The sequence below is a fragment of the Homarus americanus genome, unplaced genomic scaffold, assembly GCF_018991925.1.
Source record: "Homarus americanus isolate GMGI-L3 unplaced genomic scaffold, GMGI_Hamer_2.0 scaffold51859, whole genome shotgun sequence".
NCBI lineage: Eukaryota > Metazoa > Arthropoda > Malacostraca > Decapoda > Nephropidae > Homarus > Homarus americanus.
The window spans coordinates 1,451,470-1,463,978 of record NW_024711292.1 but is presented as its reverse complement, the minus strand read 5'-3'; the positions used below and the strand labels follow the sequence as shown (position 1 = coordinate 1,463,978).

General features: G+C 47.1%; 1 protein-coding gene across 1 annotated transcript; it reads right to left on the bottom strand.

The window, feature by feature from the left end:
* Nucleotides 1–551: 551 nt before the first annotated feature.
* On the bottom strand, nt 552–1,616 carry LOC121864411 (nascent polypeptide-associated complex subunit alpha, muscle-specific form-like). Its single transcript, XM_042363469.1, has one exon. It carries the CDS (start codon nt 1,614–1,616, stop codon nt 552–554), a length of 1,065 nt encoding a protein of 354 aa, XP_042219403.1.
* Nucleotides 1,617–12,509: the final 10,893 nt, after the last annotated feature.

Here is a 12,509-nt window from a genome sequence, read left to right as displayed (position 1 = left end):
CATTTATGGCTAATATGCTAAGCTTAGTGCAGCGAGGTAGATAGATAGACAGTTAATAGATTCACATATTAGTATATAGACAGACAATGCAGCTAAGTAGACAGAAAGACAAGTAGATATATACCGTAAACAAATAAGTATACTTACAGACAAACAGGTAAACGGATAAATGGACATGTAAACTGTTAGACAGATAAATAGGGAGATAGACTGTCATGTAAGCAGACAGAAGTGCAGACAGACAGCTAGACAGACAAGGAGACAGACCTCACCCAGGAGAGCGTGATGAGCGTGGACGAGAGGAGGTGAGAGCCAGGCGGAACACTTGACCCCTCACTGTGTGGGTGAAGATGGTGGCAGGACCTTGGGCACGGTGGTGGCAGGACACTGGGCACGGTGGTGGCAAGTCCCTGGGCACGGTGGTGGCAGGACCTTGGGCACGGTGGTGGCAGGACACTGGGCACGGTGGTGGCAAGTCCCTGGGCACGGTGGTGGCAGGACCTTGGGCACGGTGGTGGCAGGACCCTGGGCACACGGTGGGTGGCAGGACCCTAGGGCACGGTGGTGGCAGACCCTGGGCACGGGTGGCATCTGGGCACGGGGTGGTGGTGGCAGGACCTCAACAGTGGGTGCAGGACCCCTGGGCATGCGGTGTGGTGCAGGACCTTAGGGGCACTGTGGTGGCAGGACCCTGGGCATGGTGGTGGCAGGACCCTGGGCACGGTGGTGGCAAGACCCCAAGCACAGTGGTGGCAGGGACCCTGTGCACGGTGGTGGCAGGACCCTGGGCACGGTGGCAGGACCTGGGCACGGTGGTGGCAGGACCCGCACGGTGGTGGCAGGACCCTGGGCACGGTGCAGGACCCTAGGCACGGTGGCACCCTGCGAATGGTGGTGGCAGGACCCTGGGCACGGTGGGATGGCAGGACCTGGGCACGGTGGTGGCAGGACCCTGGGCACGGTGGTGGTGCAAGACCCTGGGCACGGTGGTGGCAGGACCCTGGGCACGGTGGTGGCAGGACCCTGGGCACGGTGGTGGCAGGACCCTGGGCACGGTGGCAGGACCCTGGGCACGGTGGTGGCAGGACCCCTGGGCATGCAGGTGCAGGCAGACCTGACACGGTGGTGGCAAGACCCTGGGCGCGCGGTGGTGGCAGGACCCTGGGCATGGTATGTGTGACCCTGGACACGGTGGTGGCAGGACCCTGGGCATGTGGCAGGACACTGGGCACGGTGGTGGCAGGACACTGGGCACGGTGGTGGCAAGACCCTGACACGGTGGTGGTGGCAAGACCCTGGGCACGGTGGGTGGCAGGACCTTGGGCACGGTGGTGGCAGGACACTGGGCACGGTGGTGGCAAGTCCCTGGGCACGGTGGTGGCAGGACCTTGGGCACGGTGGTGGCAGGACCCTGGGCACGGTGGTGGCAGGACCCTGGGCACGGTGGTGGCAAGACCCTGGGCACGGTGGTGGCAGGACCCTGGGCGGGAAGGTCTACACCAGAAGGTGAAGTAACATGCAGCAACAGGAGCGGCAGAAGTAGTAGTAGCAGAAGCAGTAGGTAAAGAGGAAGAGGCAGCAGGACGGCCACCATTATCTGCTGTTCTATTCACCATCTCTATGATTCTTCTTTTTCATTCTCTCATTCTCTGTCTTTCTTCATATTTATATTTACGTATTATGGTACTTGCATTATTCCTTTTTTGCATTCTTTGTCTCGCTTTGTTCTCATTTTTACTTATTATTCTCACCTTTATTGTTGTCTTTCCATGTGTAATAATAACCTTCCTATTCACATCATTTTATTTTTATTTTTTTATTATTTACGGTAAAATTCCTCATTCTTATATTATTTGCCTTACATTATCCTTTTTGTTCTTTTTCCTCTTTCTCTACCTCATCCTTTCCATCCCCTCCTCCCCCTCCCATTCTCTTCTCACCCTCCCCCTCCCCTTTTCTTCTCCCCTTCTCTTCTCTATCTCCCTTTCTCCCCTCCCCTCCTCTCACCCGCCTATTTTTCTTCCTTTTATCCTTCTTCATAATTCTCTTCTCCCTTCTCCCCTCTTCTCCCCCCCTCCCCTTCCTCCTCTTTCTTCTTCATCTTTCCCTCTTCGCCCTTCCATCTCAATTGACCTCCCCTCCCCCACTCTCCACCTTGTCCCTTCCTCTCTCATCTCCCCTTTGTCCTTTCCTCCCCTACTCCCCTTCCTCCCCTTCTCCCCTTTCTCCCCCTCTTCCCCCATTGGTAGCTCATTATCATCATCATCATCATCATCAAGAGGCTGGCGGTCTGATCCATATCTAGAAATGTTTGTCAATCGTAGCCAGAAAGAGAGGTCGCCCACGTTGCTTGAGTTGGCTACACTGTCTTCTCTCGCTTCTTGAGTTGGCTACAGTTTTTCTCTAGCTTCTTGAGTTGGTTACACTGTATTCTCTCGCTGCTTGAGTTGGCTACACTGTCTTCTTTCGCTGCTTGAGTTGGCTACACTGTCTTCTTTCGCTGCTTGAGTTGGCAACAGTGTTTTCTCTAGCTTCTTGAGTTGGTTACACTGTTTTCTCTCGCAGCTTCAGTTGGCATTTTTTTGTTGTTGTTGTTTGACTTGGCTACACTTTCCTCTCTTTCTGCTCGAGTTGGTTACACTGTCTTCTCTCTCTGCTTGAATTGGCTACACTGTCTTCTCTCGCTGCTTGAGTTGGCTACACTGCCTTCTCTCGCTGTTTGAGTTGGTTATACTGTCCTCTCTAGCATCTTTTGTTTTGGCTACACTGTTTTCCACATGCAAAGTAATATTATCCTCATGATTATTGTCAAAGGTTATTTATATAATCAATTAAATAATTTCTTGTTTGAATTGGCAACAAGGTCTATCGAAAATTGGCTGTACTGTCTCCATCTATTTTTTTTGTATGCTTTTAGTTGGTAACACTATGTTTCTTAGAGGTTACTTGCCTGCCTGAGATGGTAATACTGTTTATTTTGTATCTTTTAGGTAATGTTTTATCATATCTGATTTTATGTAATTATGACATTCAAATACACACACACACACACACACACACACACACACACACACACACACACACACACACAAGTAAAGATGGCCTCTTGGTAACCACCCACGTCGTGTCAATCTTCCTGTGTACATATACAAATCATTTCCTGAAATATGATAAATGGTTGAGTGTCTCCTCTCCTCCTACGTCTTAATATTATGGTAATAAGCGCCGGAATATTTACATACAAAATAAACACATTAATACTTTGTCTAGAAATATCTCTGCTTAAGGAGATATTCGAGTATTTATTTCTGAAATCGCCGAGAAATAGTTTAATGTTATGCTATATTAATTTGATGAATATTTAATGAAAACGAGAAATTTTAACAGTGAATAAAACAAAGAAATCAACCTATGACGTCTTTCACCACTAACCTGTGTTGCGACATTCAGACCTAGAATCCTTAAAGGGAAACAAATAAACATAGACATAAATTCTTTCCCTAATCAGTGCACGACGATAAGACCGGTTTATCTAGACCTTAAAATGGCAATAAATCTGGTCCGCCATATCCGATGTAGAACCCGCGAAAACACATGTACCTGTCCAGCTAATCTCCTGCCCATCACCGCGACACGCTGTCCGATCCTTCGCCTACGACCTTAACCTCGACTTGATGTTGTCCTTGATGCCGTGGACTGATAAATTATTTTCTTTAATTTTGTGCCTTGATTCTTGTTTGGAAATAAAAAGTAGAGGTAATAATAGAATTTTAGTGTTTGGTTTGGGGAGTTTAGTTTAAGAGTGATGTAAAGGTTGCCTCAGGATGGATTTGTTTTCGTGAAAAGATTGGGAGGCGCCGACCAGGGGATGAGACAAGGGGTATGATCTGCCAGTCGAGGTGCTTATTGTTGTTTATGTGTTTGATTCTCTCTAACAGATGAACCAATATATAAACACAAGAAAAATAAGGAATATGTTTCTATCTAAAAAAAATGAAATGGTTAAAAAGGGAAGTGCAGTTGTAAATACTAAAAGAGGTTTACGTAAATCAGGATAAATCCCTCGCCAGTAACGTTAATTCGAGGGATTAATGCTGATCACTACCTGTTTACAACTCAAAATCATATGAGGGAAAATTAATCAGGATAAAGACAACTGCTGCATTCCATAATTACCATCTAATTGTAACATTGGGATCATGGCTGGATCAACCCACACAAATACTTATTAGCAGGAGGATCAGCTCAGGTTTACAAGAAAAATAACATCTTAAGGGTGGGATTGGATCCTTTTTTCTCTCTCCTTCCCTCTCGTGAGCGTCGGAGGCTTAAACCTGTGCGGGTGAGGGATGCGGTGTGTTTGTGTAGTAGGTCTTCCTGGCATCTATACAAGGCTGGCCCACCCACGTACTGTACCTTCCCCGGCCAGGCCAGGCCAGACCAGACCCGGCCCGGACCAACACAGTCACACAAACTCTCGCCAAGTGCGCTTCACCAACATTCCTTTGTATTATATATATATATATATATATATATATATATATATATATATATAACAATGCCGCGGCAATCCCCGAGGGTTATGGTGGTGTTGCTCGCCAGACAATACGCCGCCGTAAATTACCATAACTGATAAGTATTGTCGCCTCGACCAACAAACAACACGAGAATAACAAGTTTAACTTTTAATATTTATATTGAACTTTATGTTTACACCAGCTAAACTCCTGGGCAGTGTTATATATCTGGGGTTGTGATATAGGAAAGAAGGATGATATGCTATGTTCACTTGTGTATGATATATCTAGTACTAACCAATGGTTTATTACCTATATGACAACACACCACAACCATCACCATTGAGTATTAAATCATTCTTAGATTTCACATTATTCTACTATTTATTTTATCACTACAGGTAGTTAGTTGGGTGGTGGGTGAGTGTGTACAAGTCACGGCGGGACAACAGTTGTCGTTACTTATTAACAGTTTGTTCAATATTCTATACCGAACCACGACACCATCAGAGGTTCCTGTGAGGTGTAGTGATGGTGTCTGGTAGTGTGTGGTTTGGAGGTCACGTGTGGTGTGCGGAGGAGTACACACTATTTACAAAATCCCTTGTTGTTTGTGTTTACAGATTCCCTTGAGGAAATTACACAAGTAAAACACAAGTAAATACTCCCTCACTTTCTGTACATAACGCTGTCCTCCACCACGGCCATCCACACACACACACACACACACACACACACACACACACACACACACACACTACTTGACAGACATATATAGGGCGAATAACACACAGAGGATTTGACACGTAGACGTAAGGAGGAGATATAGGTGTGAATGAAGTGTTGGAGAGGGAGTGGACGAGGGTCTACTAAGGAGGTCCAGACATAGTGAGAGGCAGGTAAAAAGGTTATGGTAGGAGGGAGAGGGAAGACCAGGAAGGAGATGGAAGGATGGACTGAAGGATATCCAAGAAGTGAGGAGGATGAACACCAAGGAAGGAACAGTGTACGTGAATGATTGGAGAATTGCTGATGGGTGCTGCTGATGGGTGCTACTGAAGGGTACTACTGATGGGTGCTACTGAAGGGTACTACTGATGGGTGCTACTGAAGGGTACTACTGATGGGTGCTACTGAAGGGTACTACTGATGGGTGCTAATGGCTGCGCCCATTGATGGTGCCATTGAAGGGTACTACTGATGGGTGCTACTGAAGGGTACTACTGATGGTGCTACTGATGGTGCTACTGATGGTGCTACTGATATACTACTGATAAGTGCCACTGATGGGTGCTACTGAAGGGTACTACTGATGGAAGCATTGATGGGTGCGTATTGAAGAGTACTACTGATGGGTGCTACTGATGGGTGCTACTGAAGGGTACTACTGATGGGTGCTACTGAAGGGTACTACTGATGGTGCTACTGGTTAGTACTACTGATGGTGCTACTGAAGGGTACTACTGATGGGTGCTACTGAAGGGCATTACTGATGGGTGCTACTGAAGGGTACTTCATTGATGGGTGCTACTGCTGATAGGTACTACGTTTTTACATGAAAGCTTTGTTAAAATGATTCTTCCAATATCAACAATTCAATATCTCTTATCAATATGTATTATGAACCTTCAACTCTGTTATTTTCAATTAGTAACCTGTTGCGTTATTACGACAGTGTTCAGGTGCTGCACAACGTACTAAGATACGAAACACAAAGTTTCATTGCACACCACATAATAGGACATTCACACTTTCACTCTATATATTAAGTAATCATATGATCTGCGATTAGGGATAGAAAGAAAGAGGGAGAGCAATATAAAGATTGGGAAAGTAGGGGACTAAATAGATAGATAAATGGAATGACAGAGAGAAAGTGAGAAGACCATTAAAAAGAAACTAAATAAAAAAGAACAGAAGACATAAAACATAATCACGTATAATAATAATAACAATAATAATAATAATAATAATAATAACAATAATAATAATAATAATAATAATAATAATAATAATAATAATAATAATAATAATAATAATAATAATAATAATAATAATAATAATAATAATAATAATATGTACGACACGGTATCACGCAACACTCAGACATCTACAGTAATATTAACCTCACCTACACTACAGAAAACGAGTCCTGGGACCTATAGACACGCCAGCTGGGAGCTATAGAAAACGATATTTGAGATTAATGGAAAACGAGATCCAGAAACCACAGAGGAGGAGTTGGTACACCTGCTGCTTACATTAAGTGTTACTGTATCTTGCCGTTAATAGCGACACAGTGTTATATATCTTGGGGTTGTGATATAGGAAAGAACGATGATATGCTATGTTCACTTGTGTATGGTATATCTAGCGGAAGAAGTCACTACACCTTGGTTATACTTGGTGGAACACTGGGATGTGTAGGTTGTGTTGACACGATATACCCGGCGTTAGACTCGTTATATCTTAATGGTTTACTGTATGATGGCTCACAGCGGAGGTAACAGGCACCGGCTACTGGTCTTGGTGACATTATATGAACGTAGGTCGGTTGGTGTGCTGAGCCGGAGGTCTCTTGGTGACACTTGCAGGTGACCTTTGACTGTGACAATAACCAGGCAGGTGTCACCAGGCTGTGGTGGACGGTGTCGGTGACATTTTGTAATGACTCTGTCATGTTTTATATATATATATATATATATATATATATATATATATATATATATATATATATATATATATATATATATATACACACACACACACACGAGTATGTGTGTGTGTGTGTGTGTGTGTGTGTGTGGTTAGCTCAAATTATAATTGTACATTAGTTCACAGAAGTAATTATAAAGATCGGATCATTAACGTTATGTGCCAGGACGCCATCAGGTAAGACCGCCTGAGCGTCAGCAGCAGTGAGGAGGGCAGATGGCACCTACTGTCCACAACACTGTTTCTTCGTCAGGGTAATGCTCGCCTTCAGAAGGTCATAAATCATAGCCATACCCGTAAGTCCCTGAAGGAGGACTATGTAGGTCCTGCTCCAGCTGATGAGGAGGTGAAAACTTGTGTCCTGGAGCAGCTCAACACAGTGATACATGAAGCAGCAGCAAATAGCGGGTAGCAGCGTTGTGGTGAACAGGAGAAACTGTGCAACTTTGATGTTCCTGTTTGTATACCTGACTTCCGTGAACATAGGTCAGGGAACAGCATGAACTACTGTTGTGACACACGCACGCACACACACACACACACACACACACACACACACACACAGGATGAACTATAAGCATGTTGAAATATATGTTTATTTTTTCGTCACATGGGTTATTTCCGTGCTACTGATTTACAAACACAGCTCTATTGAACACTGCTTAACATTTACTGACATGACACATAATCACCATCACCACGTGTCCACCTGCTGACAGTGGACAGTCATAAGGAGAGAGTTGTTAGGACTAGTCGACATGTGTGTGTGTGTGTGTGTGTGTGTGTGTGTTTCCTTGTTATGTCATACAAATATGTGATAATGACAACTAGTACGACCTGCCCACCTGTGAGGACTTTCCGTTCACCTGTTAATACTCTCTCTCTCTCTCTCTCTCTCTCTCCCAGGATGTTGGTCCAGGATGCCACACCTGTCTCTTCTGGCTCTGCGCCGCCCCTGTACGCCCACACTCCACCCGCCACCCACATCCGCCCAACTTCCGACTCCAACCCCTCACCCACCCCACCTCACCTCCCTCCTCTCCCACTATCCCTGCCTCCATCTCTCTCCCTTCTCACCCCCCTCCATCCCTCCTTCCCTCACCACCCTTCAAAACCCTTTCTGCACCCCCCTTCCTCTATTCACACTCCTATCCCCCTTTCCCCCACCCACCCCTACCCTCCTCCTTTCTTTGCCCTTCCCTTTCTCCTACCTTCCATTCCACATTTCCCATTCCTCCCCCTTCCATTCTCCCACTACCGCTCCCCTTCTCTCTCCCCTCCCCTCCCCTTCCCTCCACCCCTACCCTTCAACATAGTGGGAGACAATACGAACACTACATAATCAGTGCCAATTTACGAAATAGGCAGCGAAATGGGTCGACTGTTGCTAATTTAGGGAATAGGTCGAGTATTGTCAGAATGCAAAATTAGGCCTATGTTCAATAATCTTTAAAAAAAACTAGGCTTAGTGTTCCCAGGTTACGAAATAGGTGAATCGAAATAGGTGAATGAAATGGGGAGGTGACGAGGCACGACGGATGAATGGGGAGAGGTCAGTGAAGGTGAGGGAACGTAGGTGTGTCTACCAGCCTTCATCTCCTAACTGTCACGGTGTGTGTGTGTGTGTGTGTGTGCCATCACCTGTTAACACCTGCCATCATCTGCTAACACCTGCCATCATCTGTTAACACCTGCCATCATCTGCTAACACCTGCCATCATCTGTTAACACCTGCCATCACCTGTTAACACCTGCCATCATCTGCTAACACCTGCCATCACCTGTTAACACCTGCCATCATCTGCTAACACCTGCCATCACCTGTTAACACCTGCCATCATCTGTTAACACCTGCCATCTGCTAACACCTTGCCATCATCTTGTTAACACCTGCCATCACCTGTTAACATATTCTCGCCATCATCTGCCAACAACACCTGCCATCATCTGTTAACACCTGCCATCATCTGTTAACACTCGCCATCACCCGCTAACACTCGCCATTATCTGCTGTCACCGCCATCACTAATTGTCACTTCTGTTATAAATGCTGCCATCTTCCGTCACCCACGCCATCTGCCGTCAACTACCGCCATCTCCCGTCAACTGCCACTGCCATCTGCCGTCACCCACGCCATCTGCCGTTAACCACCGCCATCCGCCGTCAACTACTGCCATCTCCCGTCACCACCGCCATCTGCCGTCACCTACTGCCATCTGCCGTCAACTACTGTCATCTGCCGTCAACTACTGCCATCTCCCGTCAACTACCGCCATCTGCCGTCACCTACTGCCATCTGCCGTCAACTACTGCCATCTCCGTCAACTACGCCGCCATTCGTTGTCACCTACTGCCATCTGCCGTTAACTACTGTCATCTGCCGTCAACTACTGCCATCTGCCGTCACCTACTGCCATCTGCCGTCAACTACTGCCATCTGTCGTCACTTACTGCCATCTGCCGTCAACTACTGCCATCTGCCGTCACCTACTGCCATCTGCCGTCACCTACTGCCACCTACCATTACCTACTGTCATATGTCATAATTTTATACGTCCTGGCATCACCTGCTGCCATCTGCCATTGTTCATTGCCATCTGCCATCACCTGTTGCCACTGAACACCACCTTCGACCACCTGGTGCCACCTGAGAAGAGCTAGTACCACCTGCGGCCTACTAGCACTACCTAACACCACCAAACACCATCTAACACAACCTAACACCATCTAACACCACCTAACACCACCAAACACCATCTAACACAACCTAACACCAACAAACATCATCTAACACAACCTAACACCACCAAACATCATCTAACACAACCTAACACCATCTAACACCACCTAACACCACCAAACACCATCTAACACAACCTAACACCACCAAACACCATCTAACACAACTTAACACCGCCAACACCACCTAACACCCCTATTACCACCTAACACCACCTAACACCCCTAACACCACCTAACACCACATAACACCCCCACCACCAAATACCACCTGACACCACATATCACCCCCTAATACCACCAAGCACCATCTAACACCCCTAACACCACCCACCATCTAACACCCTTAGCACCACCTAGCACCCCCTAACACCACCAACACCCTAACACAACCTACCACCACCTAACACCCCTGCCATCACCTAACACCCCAACCCCCTACCACCTAACACCATCTAACACCCCCTAACACCACCTATTACCACCTAACACCACCTAACACCTCCCACCCCTAACACCACCAAACACCATCTAACACCCTAACACACTAACACCATCTAACACCCCTAACTCATCCACCCTAACACCCCACCAACACCTCTAACACCCCTTATCACAACCAACACAACCTAACACATCTAACACCCCTAACACCACCTAACACCACCTAGCACCTCTAATAACCTAACACCACCCAACACCCCCTACCATTACCTAACACCCCTCTAACACCACCTAACACCATCTAACACCCCGAACACCACCTACCACTAACACACCTCACACCCATTCCCTAACACCCCTAACACCACTCCAACACCACCAAACACCCCAACCACACCACCTAACACCCCTACCTAACACCCCCTAACACCACCGAACACCACCTATCACTCTCTACCACCCACCCCTAACACCACTCCACCCCTAACACCCCCTAACATCTCTATAACACCACTCCACCTAACACCTCACCACCTAACACTCCACCCCTAACACCACTTACCCCCTAACACCTAACACTCCCTAACACCTCACACCATCTAACACCTTATCACAACCTAGCATACCACTTAACACCACTCACCCTAACACCACCTGCATGACGATGAAGGTCAACTAGGTCCCAGGCCACAGAGGACATGATTAGGAAGCTGACACACCTGGCAGTGGGGTGTGGGGGTGTGTGGGGTGTAGGGGTGTGGGGGTGGGGTGTGTGTAGGGGTGTATGGGGTGTCTGGGGTAGGGGGTAGTGTATAGGGGTGTATTAGGTGTAGTGTGGGGTGTAGTGGGGGTGTAGTGTGGGGTGTAGGGAGGTTCAGGGGTGTGGTAGTGGGGGTGGGGTGGTTTGTGGGTGAGTGAGGGGTGTAGTGTGGGATGTAGTGTGGGGTGTAGGGGTGTTTGTGGGTGTCTTGGGGTGGGTGTCTAGGGGTGGGGTGTCTCAGGGGTGGGGTGAGGGGTGGGGTAGGGCAGTGGGGTAGTGGGGTAGTGGGGTGTAGTGGTAGGGAGATGTAGTGGGGTGTAGGTGGGAGGTAGGGTAGTGTGATGAAGGGTGGGAGGTAGTGTGGGTGTAGTGGGGAGATGTATTGTGGCTGTAGGGCTGGGGTGAGGTGGGGTAGTGGGTAGTGTGGGTGGAAGGTAGGGGTGTAGGTGTAGTGGGGTGGGTGTGGGATGTAGTGTGTGGGGTGTGTGTGTAGTGGGGGTGTAGTGTAGTGTTGTGTGTAGTGTGTAGTAGTGGGTGTAGTGTGATGTAGTGTGTGTGTACTGGGTGGATGTGGCAGTGGGGTGGGTGTACTGGGGTGGAGTGGGGGTGAGATGGTGGGTGTAGTGGGGTGGGGTGCATTGGGTGGGAGTGGGGTGGTGTAGTGTGTGGGTGTATTGTGGGTGTAGTGGATTGTATAGTGGGGTGGGCACTGGGGTGGGAGGTGGGCACAGTGAAAGAGGTATTGTGGGGTGTAGTGGGGTGGAGGTAGTGTGGGGAGAGGGTAGTGGGTGTAGGGGTGTAGTGGGTGTGATGTAGGTGGGTAGGTGTGTAGGTGGTGGGTGTAGTGTGATGTAGTGTGGGTGTTGTGTAGGGGTAGTGTAGTGGGGTGTAGTGTGGGGTGTAGTGGGTGTAGAGGTACATACATACACATACATACATACATACAAAAATTACATACAAAAATACATAAGGAATATATGCATTACCTTTATATTATATTAATGTTGTATACAAGTTACATTACGTAAGGTAATCGTAACTACCTTCAACTATCACCTTCAATTATGTCACGACTTGTTTAAAAATTAATCAGCCACTTAAGTCTTCAGGAACAACCGAGTTTGATCATTGTTTTGAACAGGTGTACAACAGGTGAGAGTCTCAAGTACAGCATTACAGTCACTCTGCTGTAACTATGTATTGTGGAATGTAGTTTATGTGAGAAAATACAAAATCATAGTGTATGTGTGTGTGTGTGTGTGTGTGTGTGTGTTCCAGGAAATAATATTAACACGTAGAAAAAATAGTTTATGTTTGCGTAGGAAAAAAAATA